The 20,565-nt window shown below is 39.3% G+C and overlaps 1 protein-coding gene across 1 annotated transcript in view; it reads right to left on the minus strand.

The window, feature by feature from the left end:
- Positions 1-14,176: 14,176 nt before the first annotated feature.
- The window catches only part of LOC134583517 (SLAM family member 5-like), a 30,894-nt gene continuing 24,505 nt past the window's right edge, over positions 14,177-20,565 (minus strand). The window contains exons 3-6 of the mRNA XM_063440453.1: positions 19,201-19,524; positions 17,267-17,518; positions 16,313-16,434; positions 14,177-14,268 (exon numbers count right to left, since the gene is read on the minus strand). Of these exons, the coding sequence (XP_063296523.1) occupies positions 14,260-14,268; positions 16,313-16,434; positions 17,267-17,518; positions 19,201-19,524 (707 nt within the window). The 3' untranslated portion in view covers positions 14,177-14,259. The remainder of the gene's footprint in view (positions 14,269-16,312; positions 16,435-17,266; positions 17,519-19,200; positions 19,525-20,565) is intronic.

A 20,565-nucleotide genomic window follows, 5' to 3' on the forward strand; every position in this document is an offset into this window, starting at 1 on the left:
ATGTAATATTCTAATATGTTTTCATATATTGGCATATTTGTGTATGAATTCTATTTATTTTGATAAAAAAAATCATTGAAAAAGTTTCTTCAAAAAATATTAAATACTTTGAAATGTCTGTCTAACAATATTAAATTGAGGCCAAAGTATAAGCTTAAGTATGTATTGGATATAAAACATTCATGTTGTTATGGACCCAGGGATTCATATATCCATCAGATCTCCTATAAGATCAGAGTTGTAGCAAAGGGGTGGGGGCCGCAGCAGATGCATAGATAGAAACCACTAGACCCTGGTGCAAAAAAATCCCTTTGCCCCCCCATATGTGTCTCATCTCCCCAAGCCCATCCATGTGTCTCTTTCTCCCCTCAGCTCCTCCTTGTGTCTCATTTCCCCACAGCCCCTCCATGTGTCTCCTTCTCTCCCTCAGGCCCTCCATGTGTCTCATTCCCCCAAGCTCCTCCGTGTGTCTCATTCCCCCCATGTATCTCGTTCCTACCTAGCCCCTCCATGTATCTCCTTTTCTCCCTCAGGCCCTCCATGTGTTTTATTCCCCCCAGCTCCTCCATGTGTCTCATTCCCCCTGTGTATCTCATTCCTACCTAGCCCCTCCATGTGTCTCACTCCCCCCAGTCCCTCCATGTGTTTAATTCTCCCCCAGTCACTAAATGTGTCTCATTCACGCCCAGCCCCTCTGTGTGTTTCATTATTCCCCCAGCTCATCCATGTGTTTCAATCCCCATCCCAGCCCCTCCATGTGTCTCACCCCCCCAAGCCCCTCCATGTGCCTCATTCACCCCAGGATCTCCATGTGTCTTAATCCCCTAGCCCCTCCATGTGTTTCATTTCCCCCCAGTCCCTCCATGTGTCTCATTCCACTGTGACCCCTGTGACCATGGTAGTTCTGCCACTGGGCAGAAAAGGGCAGCTATCAGTGAGCACTGGGTCTGAGGGTGGCCAGCCGGGCACATTGGATTAGAACTGTTAGGGAGCTTTGCAGAGTCTGCATCGTTACGGTTCTTGACAATGCAGCTCACTTTATATTTATTCAGGCATGGGTGGAGGCCAGTGTCTGTGTGTGTCAGTTTATGTGTGTGTGGGTTTTTTTTTTTTTGCTTTGGTACATTACTTGCCAAATTTTTCTCAGGTGTATCATTTATTAGGATCTATTTTGTTCTTGTCATGCAAGTTGATGAGAGCCCAATCGTGTTATAGAGTATGTTTTAGATTTTTACTAACTGATTACATATTTTATTGCTACTGTAGCGGAATAAAGGGCCTAACTACACTTTTATTCCATTTGTTCAGTTGTCCATACCTCCCTTGTTCATTTACTGAACCAACTTTGTGTGGTTCTCTTGTTCGCAAATCATGTTTGGGCTTGATTAGAAGATTGTGCTTGTCCCATTCTAAATATAATACAAATGAGGCTTAATTATTAATCTGTTTTATTATTTATTTTTTTATTTTATTTTTTTTTCTCCCTGAGAATTCTAAGCACAGGAAATGAAAAACACAGTAGTGAATCGCTATATAGGCACTAATCTAATCTCTACTTGTCACAGTAAGAAAAATCCATAGATATGTTTGAGGAATAAAAGAATGAAGGTAAAGAAATATAGATTTAGAAGGATTAATTGAATTTAAAAAATACATTTATTTATTTATTTTTTCTTCTCCTCTTGGGAGGCCTTAACACAGGAATTGAAAAACACAATGGAAAATTAATATATAGGCACTAATGTAATTGATAAAAAATAAAAAGATCAAGTGTGCTTGTTATAACACACAAGGATGAGGGAGTCGGCCTTTTGGTGTGTCGCTCAAACTGGATAAAAATAGGGATTCCCCAAAAACCTATCCAAGGATAAAATGGGGGGTAACACCCAGAGTATGGTGTATATGTTCAAGGAGCTGACAAACCAAATGTCTTAAGTATTGAAGCAGTCAATAAAATCAGACTGTAAATATGGAGATGGTAAAACTGGAGATGATAAAAAAAAGCAATGATAAATAATAAAGTCACTATAATACAACAATATAAAACTGTATTCCAGTGTAACCGGTCTGTGTGGTGTGTATACCTTTAAATCTGCTATAGGCAGAATGAATGGAATATACACCAAGTTATATCCTTTTAAGTAAAATATATAAACCTTGCAAAGCAGGAGAAAAACAGTATTTAGAAAGAACTGATTTCTACAATGCAATACATACTAAGTATCGCTAAAAAAACACTTGAATAAAAGTGAAAACTGGATAGAAATAAAAGCCAGTTTATTAACAACATGAAAATATAAAAAAGTATATAAAAATATATAAAATACAAATCAGGAACATATTACAAGTCTATTACCAGCACAGTGGATGTCAGTGGTGGGAGTAAGCCTCAAGGATTGTCTCAGATGGATGCAGATGCTGTGTGGCACTTTCCTCCCTCAAGCTGCCGTCTGCCGGTGGGGATAGCGTGCGTTTCAGACCGGCAGCTGGAGGGAGGAAAGTGCCACACAACATCTGAATTAGTTAAACAAAATGGTTTGATGGATTATTGGAGGATATTCCATGTAAAAGAAAGAGATTTTTCATGCTTCTCTAAAACTTTTTGTTCATACTCCCGAATTGATTTAATTTTGGGGGATAGAAATTTAGTGAAACAGGTTAAAAAAATCTTTATAACAACCACAACGTGGTCCAATCATAACCCAATTATATTAGAATTAAAAGAACAGTTTGAGAGACCCAGAACAGAATGGAGAATGAAGGATTGGATAATGAGAAAGGAAAACAACCTTAATTATATTAAAGAGATGACAGATCTTTTTTTTCCTAGAGAACAGAAAGAATGGGTCTACCCAGCAATGACCTGGTGCGCATTTAAATCGGTAATAAGGGGCCACCTTATAAGCCTAACCATAACAGCCAAAGAATTTAAGCTGAATGAGAAAAGGGCTAACTTGGCGGAGCTGTATATAAAACTGGATGACTTACTTTATCAAAATAAAAGAAACCCCTCGAATAGTATTACCAATACAATAATAGAAGTAGAAAAATTAATAAATTACCAACTGATGGCAAAAGCTAATAAGGACTTAATAGGCATGAAATAAAAATGGTATTACATGGGAAACAGAGCAGAAGAACCGATGTCAAATAGACTAAAGAAAGAAAAAGTTAAAAAGGTTATTACTAAATCGTACACAATGGGGAAACCTTATTAAACCCAGAAAAAATAGGAGAAGCCTTTAAAAAATAGTATCATGATTTATACAACATTTCGAGTTAAATAAATAAATTAGACATCAGAGAGTTCTAAAAAGTTATTAAAATCCCGAAAATCACAGATCTACAACTACAAGAAGTAAATAAAGTATTCAAGGAGGATGAATTGATCTTCTGTATTAATAAACTTAAAAAAAATACATCACCAGGAGCTGACGGGTTTGATAACCTCTTCTATAAATTATTGAAAAACAATATCAAAACAGATTTGATCGAAGTTTTTAACTCTTTTGGAACAACTGAAAAGATTCCAGCAGAATTACTGCAAGCAAATATAGTCCCAATTCCTAAGTAAGAAAAAGGCACAGAAAAAATTAAAAACTACCACCCAATTTCCCTTTTAAATACCGATATAAAGCTCTATTCGGCTATGATAGCAGAACGTTTGAAAATAATTATACCAGACATGATAGATAGGTACCAGGCGGGGTTTGTCCCGGGTAGATCATCTACCCATAATATAAGAAGACTGATCGATGTTTTAAATCATGCGGGAAGAACGGGGGCTCCCATGTTGGCCCTGTCTTTAGATGCTGAAAAATCATTTGACAGGGTCAACTGGGAGTTCATGAGGCAAACCCTTCAGGCATTTGTATTAGAGGGAAGACTTTACCAGAATATCTCTGCTCTTTATACAGTACCTTTGTACTGTAGAGTTGTAGGAAATGGCTTCGGATCTGAATGGTTCTCATTGCTAAACAGAACAAGACAAGGGTGTCCCTTGTCTCCGGTACTCTATATCATGGCATTAGAACCTTTGGCTTTAGCCATAAGACAAGAGCAGAGGATAGTAGGTTTTGATTTTAATAGAGAAAATACAAAAATAAATTTATACGCTGATGACGTTATTTTAACAATACAAAAACCCCTACAATCTATAATACAACTTATGGAAATCATTGGAAGATTTTCCCAGGTATCTGGATATAAAATAAATATAGAAAAATCAACTATCTTGGCTGCAAATGTAAATAAAGAAGAAAAAAATGAGATTATGAAGAAATTTGACTTCGCATGGGTCGAAAAATCATTTAATTATTTAGGAATTAATATCTGTGCTGACCCACTGAAAATAGAAAAGATCAATTTTCTCCATTGCTTATTGAAATGAATAAACTCCTAAAGGGTTGGAAGAATCTAGAATTCTCGTGGTGGGGCCGTATAAATATTATTAAGTCTTACATCTTACCAAAATGGCTATATTTGTTTAGAATGATCCCCGATAGTTGGCTGTTATTAATACAACAGGCCTGGTCTAAGTTCATATGGCAAGCAAAAAAACAAGAATGGCAAGAAAACTCCTCTCGATTAATCAATCTAAGGGAGGGTAGGATTCCCAGTCATACAACAATACTATAAAGCGAGTATCCTTTTTCCATAGTATCATTTCACAATTGGCTGGGGCTAAACTAGAAAGGTGGTATGCGGTGGAAAAGGAACTTGCAGATGGTAGGGATCTAGGAACACTTTTCTGGTTTACTCAAGAAGGAGAAACAAATAAGAGCCAACCAAGTTCTAATAGTGTGGTAATAGAGTCCATTAGAGGAATGTGGACTAAGATAAAAAAAAAGTGCAGGATTTAAAAATCACATTATTAACACCCTGCCGATCTCAATACTAGAAAATAATATGCAAGACCTAAGACTAAATAATTGGAGAAGAGCAGGTATACAAACTCTAGAAGATATAACAACAGGACCCAGGGTTAATTCGTTTGAACAAATATGTATTAATTTCGGTCTCCCGGAAACTGAGAAATGTAACTATATGAGGATTAAAAGCTATTTGAATAAAACTCTAAATAAAGAGAAATGGGAATTCAATAATAAATTAGCAAACTTAAGGAAAGGACATGAAAAACCTATTAAATAAATGTAACTCTGTATTGAGACAACTAGAGGGTGACTTGACGTTTCCGGTGATAAAAAATTGGGAGAAAGATCTAAAAATAAAAAAAATTGATGGACAGGACTGGAATAGAGCATGTCTGACAGTTGATAGGCGCATTAAATGCCTAAATTTAGTGGAGCTACATTTTAAGATTATTAACAGACTCTATTGTGTTCCTAGCCGTCTAAACAAAATAGACCAGAGTAAAACAGATATATGCTGGAGATGCGAAGGGGGAGTGGGAGATTGTGTACATATTTGGTGGAGTTGCCCTCCACTTAAGGAATTTTGGAAAGTGTTCTTGTCCAAAATTGAAATGGTAACCGGATCTAACTTCCCCTTTGTCCCTGGAAATGCTTATATTAGATTTAAATATTTATCAGTATAATGTAGATTTGCAACACTTTTTGACCCATGCATTAATAGCAGCAAAGATTTCTATTGCTAGAAGGTGGAGAAAAGGAAGAGGGAGAAAGGAAGGGAAAAAGGAAAGAGAAAGAAAAAAAGGAGGGGGAAAGGTGAGGAGAAAAAAAAAGGAAGGAAAAAAAGAAAAAGAAGAAAAGAATGTTATCTCATATATCAGTATTATGAATAGCAATGCAGAGAGACTGGGGAAGAGGGTTTCATCATCGTGTGTGAATGTTGTGTTTGTCTGCTCTATGTCATAGTTTTTGTTTTTTTTGTTAATGAGTAATATTAATGTTTAATATAAATTAAAGTCATATAAATAGGAAAAAGAGGGGAGAGAAAACATTGATGATGACTAATATACCAATGCCTGTGATGCAGTAAGCTTGAAAGAATATAAGAGGCTGGCAACGTCTGAAATGAAGAGAAAAAATAAATACTTTTTTTTTTATTAATCTGTGGGTAAGTATTAATGTCTCATTTGTATATGATACTAAAACACAAGGGTTTTTCTTGAAAACTAATGACCATTCATTTAAAGGAACTCCTTATCTAAGAGGGAATCAACACATATGGCAAATGAGTAGTGATTGTGTAAGGGCTAAAATTTTGGTTTGATTTGGAAATTCGGGTAAGTAAAAAAATGTGTACTTCGGCAATTCGGACCAAACAGACCAATGGCATTCAGTTTGGCACTTTGGCAATTCAGAACTAACCCTAACCCCAACCCTAACCCTACACCTAACCCTAACCACTTGTTTTGACACTTTTCAGAAATCTAAAGCACTTTGGAACTTCGGCAATTCGGTTCGGTTCAGCACTTCGGAAATTTGTCACTTCAGCAATTCGAACTTCCGACATTCGTAAGCATCCAAATCTCTGAATTGCACGAAATTCAACCAAATGTTTACAAATGAGAGAGTTAATTTATACTGAGGCCAGACTTCCAGGCCACTTGTGTGTGACTTCTCACAATTTGCAGAGTGGCTCTGCTGGGGACCCAGCTTCAGAGAGGAATTTGGGTTGTGAACCTTCTGACCTCCAATGCAATCAAATTGACCCTTTTTGAAATTGACAATACCACCTCTCTCAGGCAGTCAGCTCATATATGCACTACACAAATTGCATTAAATGGGAATATTCTATAGTGCAAAAATTAATTATGTACCCTTGCCGTGACACCTACCCCAAATAAGAGATGCAATGGTAGAAGGCTCTCATGCCTCTACCATGCATATCAACACTTGTTCTTTTTTTGCCTTCACACGATACACTCATCTTCTTCATAACACTGTTTATGTACGAATGGGGTAGCCCCCATGTGTTCGCACACCTCCCCTAAAAAAGCTTGCGTCTAGTCTCTAAGCCATATCCTCAACAAACATGCCTGATTTGCCTTTTTCTATTGCCCAGTGTTCTCTGGTCACATCCCTTGGGCCCCACATCCCCACACCCACTGTGCTCATGTAGTAACTCTAAGGGAAAGAAACCAATGAAGGGATCTTAGATATATTTTGGTCAAGTGTGAGCTCAGATCCAAGCTATTCTGGGATATTACTTTTGTGGGGTTCCGAAGTTATTAAAATTTATTTTTGGGGTGTTTTAGAATATTGTATATTTTTCTGTAGAGGATGCTGGGAGGAAAAGCCTTGTATTATTGTATGGGAGACCCCATGCAGGGGTCTGTGCATAAAAGCCATGTGTGGCCAAAATAAAATCCGTTGACTCCCAGAACTATGTGTCGCCTAGTTGCTGGAGGGTGGGGGGGGGGGGGGGAAATGTCTTGGATTATTATACTGCTTATTTCAGCTACAAGGAAGGAATAGTGGAGATACCTATGCTCGGTATTGGAGCTCCGCTACAGCCACTGTTACTACACTGTATCTAATATATTACTACTATGTGAATATAGGAGCAATTCAGCTATAATATCTATATTACAGTAGGTTTTACCTAATGTGATTTATTTCCTTTTTGATTTTTTTAGACCATTGCATGCATTTTTTTGCCCATCGACTCTTTATATATTTTATTATGGATTCCAACAATTAGTCTCTCTCTCTGGGTTGCTGCCTATTTATTTTTATTAATTTGATTAATAATTACCCACAAATTTAGGGTTTTTTTTGTAGTAGGGCACTCTTGACACCCTAGCTATTCCCGTTGTGGATCATTCTTTTATTTCTCATTTCTCTGTATACTCATTGTCTCCATAATTCTCTACACAGAAATCTTTTTTAATCTTCTTTCACTACTTTTTTCCTTAATTTTACAGTATTTTTTTCCATTATTCCACGACAGTCTCTTTTTTATTATTTATCCAGTTGTCTTCTCCTATAGTTTAACAGATTTTTCATCACTCTGCAGTCTCATTCTCCTTTCACGAGCATGTTTACCTTTCTTTGTCCCTCACCTGGAGAACCTTTGTCTCTACACTATGTTTCATCATCTCATATTTTGTTCTGTCCAATTTTGCACCGAAAAATCTAAATTTCATTTCCCTCTTCTCCCTGTTCTCTCACGTCCCACTTGATAATGGGCCCCAGTCACTTATTTTGTACCCTGGTCTTGGCCCCCTGTCTAACTATGATATAATTGATTTCCCTAAACATTTCAGAAAGTTTCACCCAATCTATAAAGCCCTGTTCACTGCAGACAGATATCAAATTAGATCTTCTAATCTCTAAATGAGTCCATTGCCTTCACAATAAGTCATCTTGTTCTCATAATGTTTCATTACGGTATTACATGTTAACAAAAAGAAGGCAGAACAACCAACCTCTGTACTAATAGATGAGCTCAGAGAGGCCAGTGTACTAAAGGAAAATTTGTCGTATTACTGAAGTATAGGCCTGGATCTGCAGTACCACCATCCACATGTCAATATAGCCATAAAAACATGCTTGTCCAGGATGGACAGTTGTATGGTATTGAATTGAATGGGAAAGTCAACATGGCATAAAAATTATCCAGGTCTATTTGAATAAGATAGGGACAACAAAAGATGGAGTCAAGCGCAGGATGACATGACATGTGTTCACGCACATCGCCGCCAGATGTGAGATCACAGACAAAGCTGTGCTTGACCTGCAACGACGGGCTGACCATAATGATCAACGTTTTGCAGCGAAGGAAGACATGAGGTGCAGAAACAATTTGAAGGTCAGAGGCATCAGTGAGGACATCTTGCAGCAGAATTGCCTCATCTACTGAGGTGACTCTTGGTTGCCATCCTACCACAGAGGCAAAGGTAGGCGATACGGCTGTATGGGTTCTTCCGTGTGCCCAAATCATCCAAGGCCCCAAGGCTTAATGATGGGAGAAGAGTCTTTTATTCAGGGCCACACATGGCCTTTTATGCAAAAGCCCCAAAATGGAGTTTCCTATACAAGAATGCAGGGAAATCCCTACCATGATACTCGGTGTCTGAGAGATAATTATCAGAATAGACATTGATAATTACATTATCTCTCAGCGACAGAAAAATCTAACAATTCGTAACCACCCAAAAAGTACCCCTAAAATACATGGAAACCCCACAAATCATATCCTCGGATAGCTGGAATCTGGTTGAACAAAATATTAAAAAATCACCCAGATCAGGTAGTTTTAGATCACCATCGCGGGGAAGTTTTGATCGGTATGCCACGAGTTTGAAGCCCAAAATAGTTCCAGGAAACTTTCGGCAAGAGCCGGTCTCTGTTCGTGGTTTTTTTTACGAAAACCACATAAGTTATATGAAACTGGATCAGTGAAGAATGCTCCTCTTGTTCGGTAGTACGTATCTTCCGAATGTTGTTCGTGTAGGTGTAGAGGAACTTGAACGGGCAGTAGGACCATGGTGACCTGTGTTCACGGGAGTGCCTGGCCGAAATTAGTTCCAGGCACTCAAACTCTTTGATTCTTCACTGAGACATTTTACAGTTGTCTTCTAATCTACTAAATCAAACTTCAACCTTACAAAAAAAATCAGAAGGATATTGAGAATATCTCCCATAGCCCATGTGTTTTGTATATATTTTCTTTTTATTCCTTGTAGGAATTTTTTCTCCAAGATTTTTTTTTCTTACCCTTTTTGGAAAAGTTTATTTTTTGTTATTTTTATTTTTTGTCCATCCAATATAATTATATTTCTATTTCTTTTTTTTTTTATATTCTTTATTTTTGTAGTGCGCAGGTTAACAAACGGGCCCGTGGTGCCACAATAGCAATCCAGGGTTCAACATACATATACATGTACAAAGTGGCATAGAGAGATTCTGCACCTTTTTTTATTTGTATGAGTGTGAGTCGTGTGACTGTCGCTCTAAGAGATTATGCTTGCCCCACAGGGCGTGAGTTGGGTGTCTATGATGTCTAACAGACCTATTGTGTTCTAAGTGCCAGTCTTGACCGCAGGTTGCGTATCGCGGGTAAAGCCTATGTACCTATGCTCATGTTGCATGTCAAAGCCATGGTATCTGAGTGTGAGCCCTTTTGAGCTTCGGTGTGCGGTGAGTTTGGTCTGTCATTGGCACTAGAGGTGCAGCGCCTGGTGTGGTCAGCTGGAGGGTCAGTCGAGAACAAGTTGGGGGTCATATAACCTGACTATGGGAGTGAGTGTGCGCTGCTGGGTTGCTGAAACTAGAAAAACATCAACAAGGCTAATATAGTTTGTCAAGGAGGGGTAACTTAGGGTAGTTGCATATAAGTTTAAATAACATGGCAGTACTGAGAGTTCAAGTAGCCCCTTCTGGTCGTCGGGCCGCAGGGGACTGACGTGGGACGAACACGGTCACCTTCGCCGGATCCCAGTGTTACTTTGCGGTGCCTCCTCTGTGAGGTTCGCCTGACGGCAGTGATTCAATCGGTAGCCCCAGTGTGCGCATTACGGCCGTTGCTTCGGCGAGGTCGCGGACTGTATGTTGCGTTTCTTCATGGGAGATCAGCAGGGTTCTCGCGTGCCGCCAGCGGTATTGTACGCCGTTCAGCCGGAGAATGGTGGTGCAGGGTCTAAGGGTTCTCCGCCACGCCAAGGTACCCCCAGACAAATCTGGATAGAAGGTAAGCTGCATTCCTTCGAAGGTGTAGGGGTCTTTGTTCTTGAGGGCTACGAGCATTGCTGCTTTGTCCCTTTCGCTGCGTAAGCGGACTATTAAGTCTCTTGGGGCCGTTGTTGGAGCCTGGGGTGCCTTCGGGATGCGGAAGCAGTCTTCCACGAACAGGGATTTAGCCTGTCTCGGGGGTAGTAGCGTCGCTGCGAGGCGTCTCAGCATATGAGGCAACTCCTCAGATTGTACGGTTTCCGGGACCCCTCTAATTTTCAAGTTGCTTTTGCGTCTGGCATCCTCCATCGTGTCAAATCTGGCTTCATATAAGTCATTTTGCCTTTTGAGCCCCAGTATGGTTTGTTGCATGGCGGTTATTTGCTGTGTATGTGCACCTGCAGTAGTTTCCACCGCACCCAGCCGGCCTGTCAGGCCCCGGAGGTCCGCACGCAGGTTCGCCATATCTGCCAGTATGGTTTGTTGCAAGCCTGCCAGTAGGTCCTTTAGCACCGCTGTTGTCACCGGATCCTTGTCTGGGCTGAGCGGTGTTACGGCTGGCGGTGGTCTCGCCGGCGCCATGTCCACCTCTTCGTCCAGCGATAGTTCGTCGGACAGGTCTGAATAGGCCCCGGAGTAGTCGGCCATATTGGGCCTGCTGGCCTGGTGAGCCTGTCTGAGTAGTACGCCAATATCCTGGCTAAGATGAGGCTTGTCGGCTTTTATTTTTTTATTTTTCCGACCCATGATGTGGTGTGGATCTCACTCCCGCCTCTTCAGTTTTCTCGATCGGGTTTTGCTTCGGTAAAATATCGAAACCTCTAGCCGTGTCCCGGAGCTCGGATACCATGCGGCCATTCAGTTCAGTTGCTTAGCCACGCCCCCTATATTTCTATTTCTTAAATGCTTTTACAAATCCCATGTTTGTACTTTGCTAATTAATTAGCATAATACTGATTCCATATATAATGCGTTTCACATATATATTATACTATGGTTCTATGTTATGATATATTGGCTGATAATATTTGAAATGTTTTTGCTCTGATTTCAGATTTTTATGTTTTTTTTCTTGTGCGCTGTGCTTTAGTCACTCTCTTTATTCATATGTCATTTGATGTGGGTTTTCTTTTCTATGACATTTTGAAATGGAGTTAAAATTGATGTTATTTAATGTGAGGGGCCTGAACACCCCCCATAAAAGGAGATTGCTGTTTAAAGAGATCAAACCCCATACATTGGATATAGTATGCATTCATGAAATGCATTTCAAAGCTGATAAGATACCAAATTTAATGTGTAAGATTTTCCACTTCAGTACCATTCGCTATATAGAACTAAATCTAGGGGAGTATCAGTTGGTCCCCCCCTCCCCTTATTGTTATTTAGAGCCCCCACCCACCGCTCAGGCCTGGGGGCCGGGGGTGAGGACAGTAGGTCCCCCCCACACATTCTTGTTTAGGGCACCACCCGGCGCTCAGGGGTGGGGGCTAGGGGTGGAGGACAGTAATTCCCCCCCCCCACATTCTTATTTAAGGCCCCCTCCCGATGCGCAGGGGTGGGGGCCAAGGGGAAGGACAGTAGGTCCCCCTCCACATTCTTACTTATGGCCCAGACCTGCCACTCAAGGGTGAGGGCCGGGGGGGAGGACAGTAGGTCCCCCCCACATTCTTATTTATGGCCACCATCCCTTTGTCCCCTGTTCCCGCCACTTAGTGTCCCCTCCCAGGGCCCTCCCCTTTCTACAGGTCTCTTGACGGAAACAGAACTTCAGTCCCTTTGTCCACTGTTCCCGCCACCCATCCTTAGGGTTTCACACCTGGGGTCTTAACTTCATGAGCCTCTGTACCTGGGAGCCTCAGCGTCTCCTTGTCTCCCAGTCACAGAGAGCCCGCCAAACTGCCATTGTCCTCAAAGGGTGTCCCCACCAATCTCAGGGACCCCCAGAACGCTAACTGCCACAAACAGCCTCCGTTTGCGGGGTCACTGGGTGAAACTAGGCAAGGAAAGCATCTCCTTTCGGGACATGAATGCTCCCCCTGGCAGTCGCTTATCCATATGAATGGCAGCCACCCAGAGAAGCACTCATTAATTACTTTCCTTGTGGTTTCAAACTGATGTTGCAAGTAGCCAACGTTCTAATTGATTGGTGTGAACACTCCAAGGGCACTGGGGAGGTCCTCGTTCTGGAACCGAACGAGGTGGGAAGCAATCCACAGTGTTCGTATAACGAACAGGCCACCGCCCAGGGGAGGCACGCGCTGAGGCTTCCCTTGCGGTTTGTGGTTTTGACTCCTCATTATGAGGTGCGAACGTTCTAAACCAACATGCTAAATGAGTTGTCCTGGTTCGGGAGGGGAGTTCCTTACCTTCATGTAGGCCCTCCCGAACGGGGAGCAGGCACATTCTTACGAAACACATGGGGGAATACACAGATAATAAAACAGCAATTCACGAACAGGCAGCGGTCCCGCCACAGTGTCCCTGTAGTGGGTAACTCAGTGGGAGTAGGAAGGAAGGGAGTCTAAGCAGAGTACATTTGTACACATTTTTTTTGGAATGAATTAATCTACTTGGTACTGTCGAATGTATGCAGGAGTTTTATGGGATATGCTCAGTGCTCCCACTGAAAACAATGGGCATGCAATACACAGCCTCCTCCCTATCCCTGGAGAAGCTGCTGATTTAAAGCAAAGTAAAGTTAGAGTTTAGAGTATTTACAGTAGTTTTATATTTCAATAGTTTTTGATTGAACGTTTTGCAAAGGTGTACAGAAGAAGGTTCATTAGCCCAACTATGCGTTATAGAGAATGCAGAGTATCTACAGAACTTCAAAGCACACAGTACAGGAACATAAGTGATGTAGTTATTGTTCGGATCAAGTATGATTCAGGTGTTTCCTGCGACATGTAGATATACTGGAATGTAAAACACATTTCAAGGTAAATAGACAAACAAACTGACATCATGGTATTCTGACAAATGTGTGCTTATGGCGACATGGGAACCAAAAAGTTTTGAAAGGATGGGGAGAATTCAGTTCCCTGGGAAGAAAGTGTGACCATAAAGTCTTAGCTGAAGACCCAGTCCATCAAGTCTTAGCTGAAGACCCAGAAATAAAAGCTGAACGTTGTCCATGAAGGTCAAAGCTAGCCACTGTGCCCCAATATATTTTATTTAAATTCTTGCGTTTGTTAATGTTTTATCCAGTAACACACTTAAAAGGGAATAATGGAAGCTGGGGTACAGCCACAAAGATTATTTAATGGATTTAAAATTCCAACATACAACTATCTGCTCTAGAGGAGACTTAAAGGAACACTCCACGCGCCATAATCACTGCAGCTCACTTTAGTGGTTATGGGGCTTAAAGTGTTCCTCTAACCTTCTTCTTTTCAATACATCAGAATAACATTTATTTTAATCATGGGATGTGTAGCTAGTATAAAGTATAAATTACAGTAATTCTGTGAATAAATGACTTTTTAAGTCATTTTTTTTTTCTTTTGTTTGTTGTCTATTGGGATTCTTCACAGAGTTTATAAGTAAATAGAACTTTGTTTCCTTTACATATGTTTTTTTTTCTAGTTTCTTCTCAATGATGTCACAGGGTAGGACATGGCAGTAGTGTAGGAAGCAGCTTACTCTCCAGATTAAATCATGTCCCCTACAAAAAAAAAACAAAAAACAATGTGACACATTGTTTTCTAAAATACAAATATGAAGAAAGATGGTAAAAACACTCAAGAATAGCTTAACTAAATGAATACAAACTGATAAAACTTTAATTCTTGAAAAGATTCACGAGGACACTGGATATACTGTCAGCTGTGGAAGAATACACAATATAATACTATAAACACTAACATAAACATAGAACATTTATAGGAAAATGACCCAACTAGGAGACTGAATGCATAAATATAGGAGATACAAACTGATTAGTGCATGCAGTTAGCCAGACAGCCACTAGAGGGCATCTATTGCTTTCCTGAAAACTTGAATGTTACACGTTATTTTAATTTTATAAAATTAGCATTAACAATACAATTATTTAAGTTTATGCCAAAAATATAAATAAATGACTTGCTTACACATGATATAAGGTTATTAATTAAATCCTTATTTAAATCACAGCAGGCAATGTTTCTGCACAGGCAAGGTAAAAAATGCTGTGTCTCGATAAGTCTCTTCTGGATGTATTTGTATTTATGATATTTCTTTGATATTTTTTTAATTACTTTTGTTTGGAATAAAATTGCTCTTTGTAGTATATACACAGTGTTTTATATTGATTTCTGTAAGATGAGGACTTTCCAGCATTATACATCGTATATACTCGAGTATAAGTCGACCCGAATATAAGCCGAGGCCCCTAATTTTACCCCAAAAAACTGGGAAAACGTATTGACTCGAGTATAAGACTAGGGTGGGAAATGCACTAGCTACTGGTAAATTTCTAAATAAAATTAGATCCTAAAAAAATTATACTAATTGAATATTTATTTTCACTGTGTGTATATAATGAATGCAGTGTGTGTGTATGAGTGCAGTGTGTGTGTATGAGTGCAGCGTGTGTATAAGTGCAGCGTGTGCATGAGTGCAGCGTGTGCATGAGTGCAGCGTGTGTATGAATGCAGCGTGTGTGACCCCGCGGCTCTTGCAAGACTTACACTGGGAGCTGACCGAGGTGCTGAATGTCTGTAAATTGCCATAATACAGACATTAACTAGAGTATATGCCGAGTTGGGGTTTTTCAGCACAAAAAATGTGCTGAAAAACTCGGCTTATACTCAAGTATATACGGTAATTGAAGGTAATGACTGAGGTTTGAGGGAATCATACATCGCATAGTATGAGCCAACTTTATAGCCTCAAAAAGATGTGAGTTACCCATTATGTGGAAATTTTACATTATATATAAATGCATATTACACTATGAGAATTTTTCTTTCTGATTTTATCTCTATAGGATAAAGTTATAATTTAAAGAAATGTACAATATATTGGATGAGAACTATAACCACTGTGTCAGCTTTTACTTTGATATTCAAGGTTTTTATATGATGCAAAGTGTAAAGGTGACATCACTGAAGTTAAGTTATTTGAGATTTTCCGTAATAAATTATTACATTTTGTTTCTCGTAACTCCACCCCCTCATTTTAATTAGGCTATTGGTAGCTGGTTAGTTAGGGGTTACTGATATTAGTGTTTGCTGATCTTACAGCTATAATATTACATAATACTCTCTAAGACAGAGATCTCAAACGCTGCCTTCCCCAGACGTTGATGGCCTACAACTCCCAGAATTCTTTGAATACAATGGATTGCCAAAAAATTATGGGAATTTTAGTTTAACAACATGTTCGGAGGGAAGAGTTTGAGACGTTTGGTCTAAGAATTTCTCTTCTAGATCAAATCAACTGTCAGTGTAAGAGTCTGTTTACCTATGAATAATTTTATTAGGATGAATAGAGAGAAAGACCATCCGTTCTATTCAGCCTCTTTGAAAAGATGTGACATCCATTTAGATCCTGTTTGTCGTGTAACGAGTGATTTCAAACAGAATTCTGAATTAAGTGGATATGACTTACAATGATCACAGCACTCTGATTGGAGTACATGGATTTATATCACATTCTGCCTTTTAACTGAAAAGCTACACCTATCCAGAACACTTTAAGCATGGGAATACAGAGACAATACATACTTGTTTTCTGGTTAGGAGTAAATTGATGCAGAGGAAAAGTCCAACAATCAGAACTGCAAAACCCTTAGCAATAAAAACTCCATAAAGGAGAGAATTCCCGCGGGTAGACATCGTCTGTAGAGCTGAAACAAGAGTTTGAAGAATGTTATGTAGTCACATCATACGCAGTATTTATAGTAACTGTAAACATTCCATCTGAGCATGCTCAGTGCGCACCCAAAATATCTAGATATTTCCCATTGGTATTTCCATTCAGTAAGTGATCTGGATGCCTAGAATTTCATTTTACTGCAACAATGACATGTATCATTCAGCATAGTAACTGATTTTCAGTAGATCGATTTATCCCAATGGGTGCATTACCCAACCATCTAAGGATTGAGGGGACTAGCCACAAGTTCCAGTTAAGAAATGGAGAATTTCCTCTGATTAATCTAATATTCCATTACACATATAATGTATTAAAGAAACTATAGTGTCAGGAATACAAACATTACAAACTTGTTTTCCTGACACTATAGTGCCAGTGTGGCAGTTTAGATCCCCTCTGTCAGAGCAGTGAAAAAGGTGTTTAAACTCACCTTTTCTCGCCGTGGGTGGTCATGCCTGGCTCTGCTTCTGGCTGAGATCATCAGTCTTGATGATCTCAACCAATCCAACTCTTTCATACAGGAAAGCAGTGGGAGGTTATTGCACATGTCCAGCAAAACTCACTCACTATCTCCTGCAAGCCTATCAAGCCTATCAAGCTCTAGCGGTTCGGGTGTCTATAGTGTCTCTGTGAATATACTGTCCTCCTTAGCCCAGGAACCCAGCTATAGCTGTAGAGCACTCTGATATTGAAGAGATAGGTCTCAACGTTTGATAAAGCTTGCGATTTAGATGAATATTACATGAGTATTATCATGAGTGATACACATACTAAATAGGAGGGTAATTATTAAACACTTTTACCTTCCTGGCAGTAGCTCATTGGGATCACAGTTCTGGAGACGGTACTGACTGGGTTCTGTGCAGTACACGTGAAGATGTTATTTATATCTGTTACATGCAGTAATCCATTAATCACATTTATTTCAGTGCTGTCTGACCTGCTCCAGGTAATATTCACACCAGATCCATTTACCGTACAAAATAAAATGACTCCACAGGTTCCATTTCTGGTAACAGTGGGGAGAATCTCAATATCTTCAGACAGCAATTTTCCTGGAACAGATACATAGAATGTTGATATAATAATATTACGTGTTGTCAGTTAATCAGTCCACATTTAATGCTTTTCAATCTGTTTTGTTTTGGCTAACACCGGACAATTAAAGGGGCAGATGGGGCATCCGGCAGCATTTGTTACACTAAAAACAAAAAAATCTACTATTAATGGTAAAAACAAGTGATGTTATTTTCTGGGGAGGTGGTGTTTACCGCTCAAATTTTCATAAAAAGTTAATATAATGCTTGAGATAATTGTTGTAAAGAAATCTGTTTCATATTATAGTTCTGCTGTTTCCCTTCTCTCTGACTGATGACTGTCTAGTGCTGGGCTGCCCAAGAGGTAGATCCCCAGATGATAAAGCTTCCATGATTCTTTTGCCGTTCTAAAGGATTTCTTCAGGTATGCAAAGCATCTTGGGAGATGTTGTTCTGCCACATCTGGGGATCTATCTTTTAGGCACCCCTGGTCTAGAGAGTCTGTTAAGAGTAAATGGGCATGTGAAGATTTGAGGGCATTTGTGTAAATATCTCAAGTCTAACTATAGACCTCAGCTCTTCCACCTACAGTGATTTCCGACACCATCCATTAATAGACTTGGGCACAGGTGAGAAATTTGGTTAATCTACATTTTGCAAAAAAATTAAGCCAGAGCAAATTTTTAGGGATGAATCAACCCTGGAAACATGAATATACAGATGCTCTGTACACATAGAAGGGAACAGCACATTATGTGACAGTCTGCACGCAGTGAGATATTTTATTTAATGAAAATATTTATTAAAATAACCCATTTCCTCACACATACTGAAACACAGCTAAACATACATTAAGACACTAATGTAATAAATGTTCTAGATTTATTTACAGAGATACATTATAATGATAGTCTTATAACAAGTTATATCAAACTATTACATTAATGCAGTCAGGGACCTAGATGGGAATACATTGGATCATTGGGACCATTTTCCAGATTTCTTGCTGGACTATCAGTCCCATCATCATCATTATTATTATTATTATTATTATTATTATTATTATTATTATTATTATTATTATTGTTATTGGTATTTATATAGTGCCAACTAGTTCCGCAGCACTTTACAATATTCTGAAAGCGGATCACCTAAACACTCGAATTATGTGCTTTGTCGTTTAAATAATAGCTTTCCTTTCTCTTCTGATCACTTTGCCGACAGGTAATAAAGTTTTATGGTTATTTAAGTTTAGATGCCAGATACAATCTCTGAGACTCTGGCGCTACAATAATAAAACAGTTTTGGTGGGTAAAACCAGGGCACGCACTGCCTGCATTAACGCAAAGGATTCCATCTGCCAGGGTGATGCCAGGCATGGAATCACTCGTAATGGCAAAACATTAACAATGTCAAACACATGATACCAGCTGTCACTGTGTTTACCCACTATAAATAATGGTAATGAAGGCTAAAGGAACGCTGCAAACCATAAGGAACGCTGCAAACCAACTGATAAATGGTTTAGTGAAGTACCGGTAACAGCTTTATTTTACAGGAAAGGGGCGGCCAGTGATCTAAAAATACTTTACAACACTCCGCGTTTTATATAAATTTATTTATTGATAAAGCTGGTGTGTTCCTTTAATCTCACATTTACTTTGTGTAAACTCTATACATTTATAAATACGGACACTTACTGAACACTCGGAGATCGTACTGTTGTTCACACTGTTTGTTTCCTGGGTCTGTGAGTATATTCGCTATGTAATCTCCATGGTCTTCTCTGGTTAGTTTAGTAAAGCGCAAAGACCCATCAGCCGTTCCATACAGTCTGCCTTCATACCGGTTATCTCGAATTTGTATATCTCCACCTGGTTTTGTTGTCGCAAAATGGGTCCCACCATTAACATTCACCCAACTGACATCTTTAATCCTAGTCTGCTTCAAAGGTAGAATGACATCTCCTCCCACTGCGCCAATAACTGTCCTTTTATCTCCACATAGCTCTGCACACAATATACCTAGGGAACAAATTAACAGGATTAATAGCTGCTTGAATTAAATAGTTGAATATCTTACATATCTATCAGTTATATCTGCAAATACTAATCAATCCACACAGAGAAATTAAAGAAGGAAAAATTAAGATTTTTAGGTCTAAGTTTTTGCAATACTAAGAACAGTGTACAGGAATTAAAACATGGGGCTTGTCAATAGGGTCACAACATAAGGATATATTATGTGGTAAGACAATAGTAGTGTATACTTTATCACTATCCATGGTAATATACTCCAACTGGAATTTGTACACAGGTTCTGCAGCATTAGTAACCATTGATTCAGATTGTTGGAACCCTTATCAGCTTATTTAAGTAACATTAAAGATTGAGGAGGGTTTTCCCTGGCTAAATCCTAAACTGCATGGCTGGTAGTGTGGGCTTAGTCTTTATCTCAGCATGAAAATCAGGGAAAGCAGATACATGTATGTTAAAACCAGGCTACATGTCACAAGTGTTTTCTCTGTGTTCAAAATGTTATACCTGATGGACTAGTTTTTTTTAACCTAAATTACTTTGTAACTATGTGAGAATAGGGATGTGGGTTCAAAGCAGTTCTGAGACATTCGTTGGGTCACTTTGTGCATTACTGGTTTATTCTGCGGCTTCTAAGCTCAGTGAAATTATTAGTCAGAGTATTTATTGTTCCACAAATGTGATAAGTTCAGTTGTTAAAGACTCACACTTCCTGCCCAGAGTATTTCTCAGAGCCTCACTATAAATATTCCACTACTGTTAATTAAATAAACTGTGATAATGTCCTGTGACCTAATGGAGAGACACTATGGAACAATATCCAACATTCTGCTTCCATCACTTTGTCACCCAAACGAGTGGCACTCACCTTTATAGGGGACAATAATCTGCTCACACTTCACATCTAATACAACCATCAGCAGTGTTACAGTGATATTGTTTCTTTCAAAATTTAAGCCAAAAGGGCTGAGTTTTAAGACAATCGTTTTTCAGGCTGTCATTGATCTACCTGTTATAATGGTATAAATA

This window comes from Pelobates fuscus, chromosome 13 (genome assembly GCF_036172605.1).
Source record: "Pelobates fuscus isolate aPelFus1 chromosome 13, aPelFus1.pri, whole genome shotgun sequence".
NCBI classification, from domain to species: Eukaryota; Metazoa; Chordata; class Amphibia; order Anura; family Pelobatidae; genus Pelobates; species Pelobates fuscus.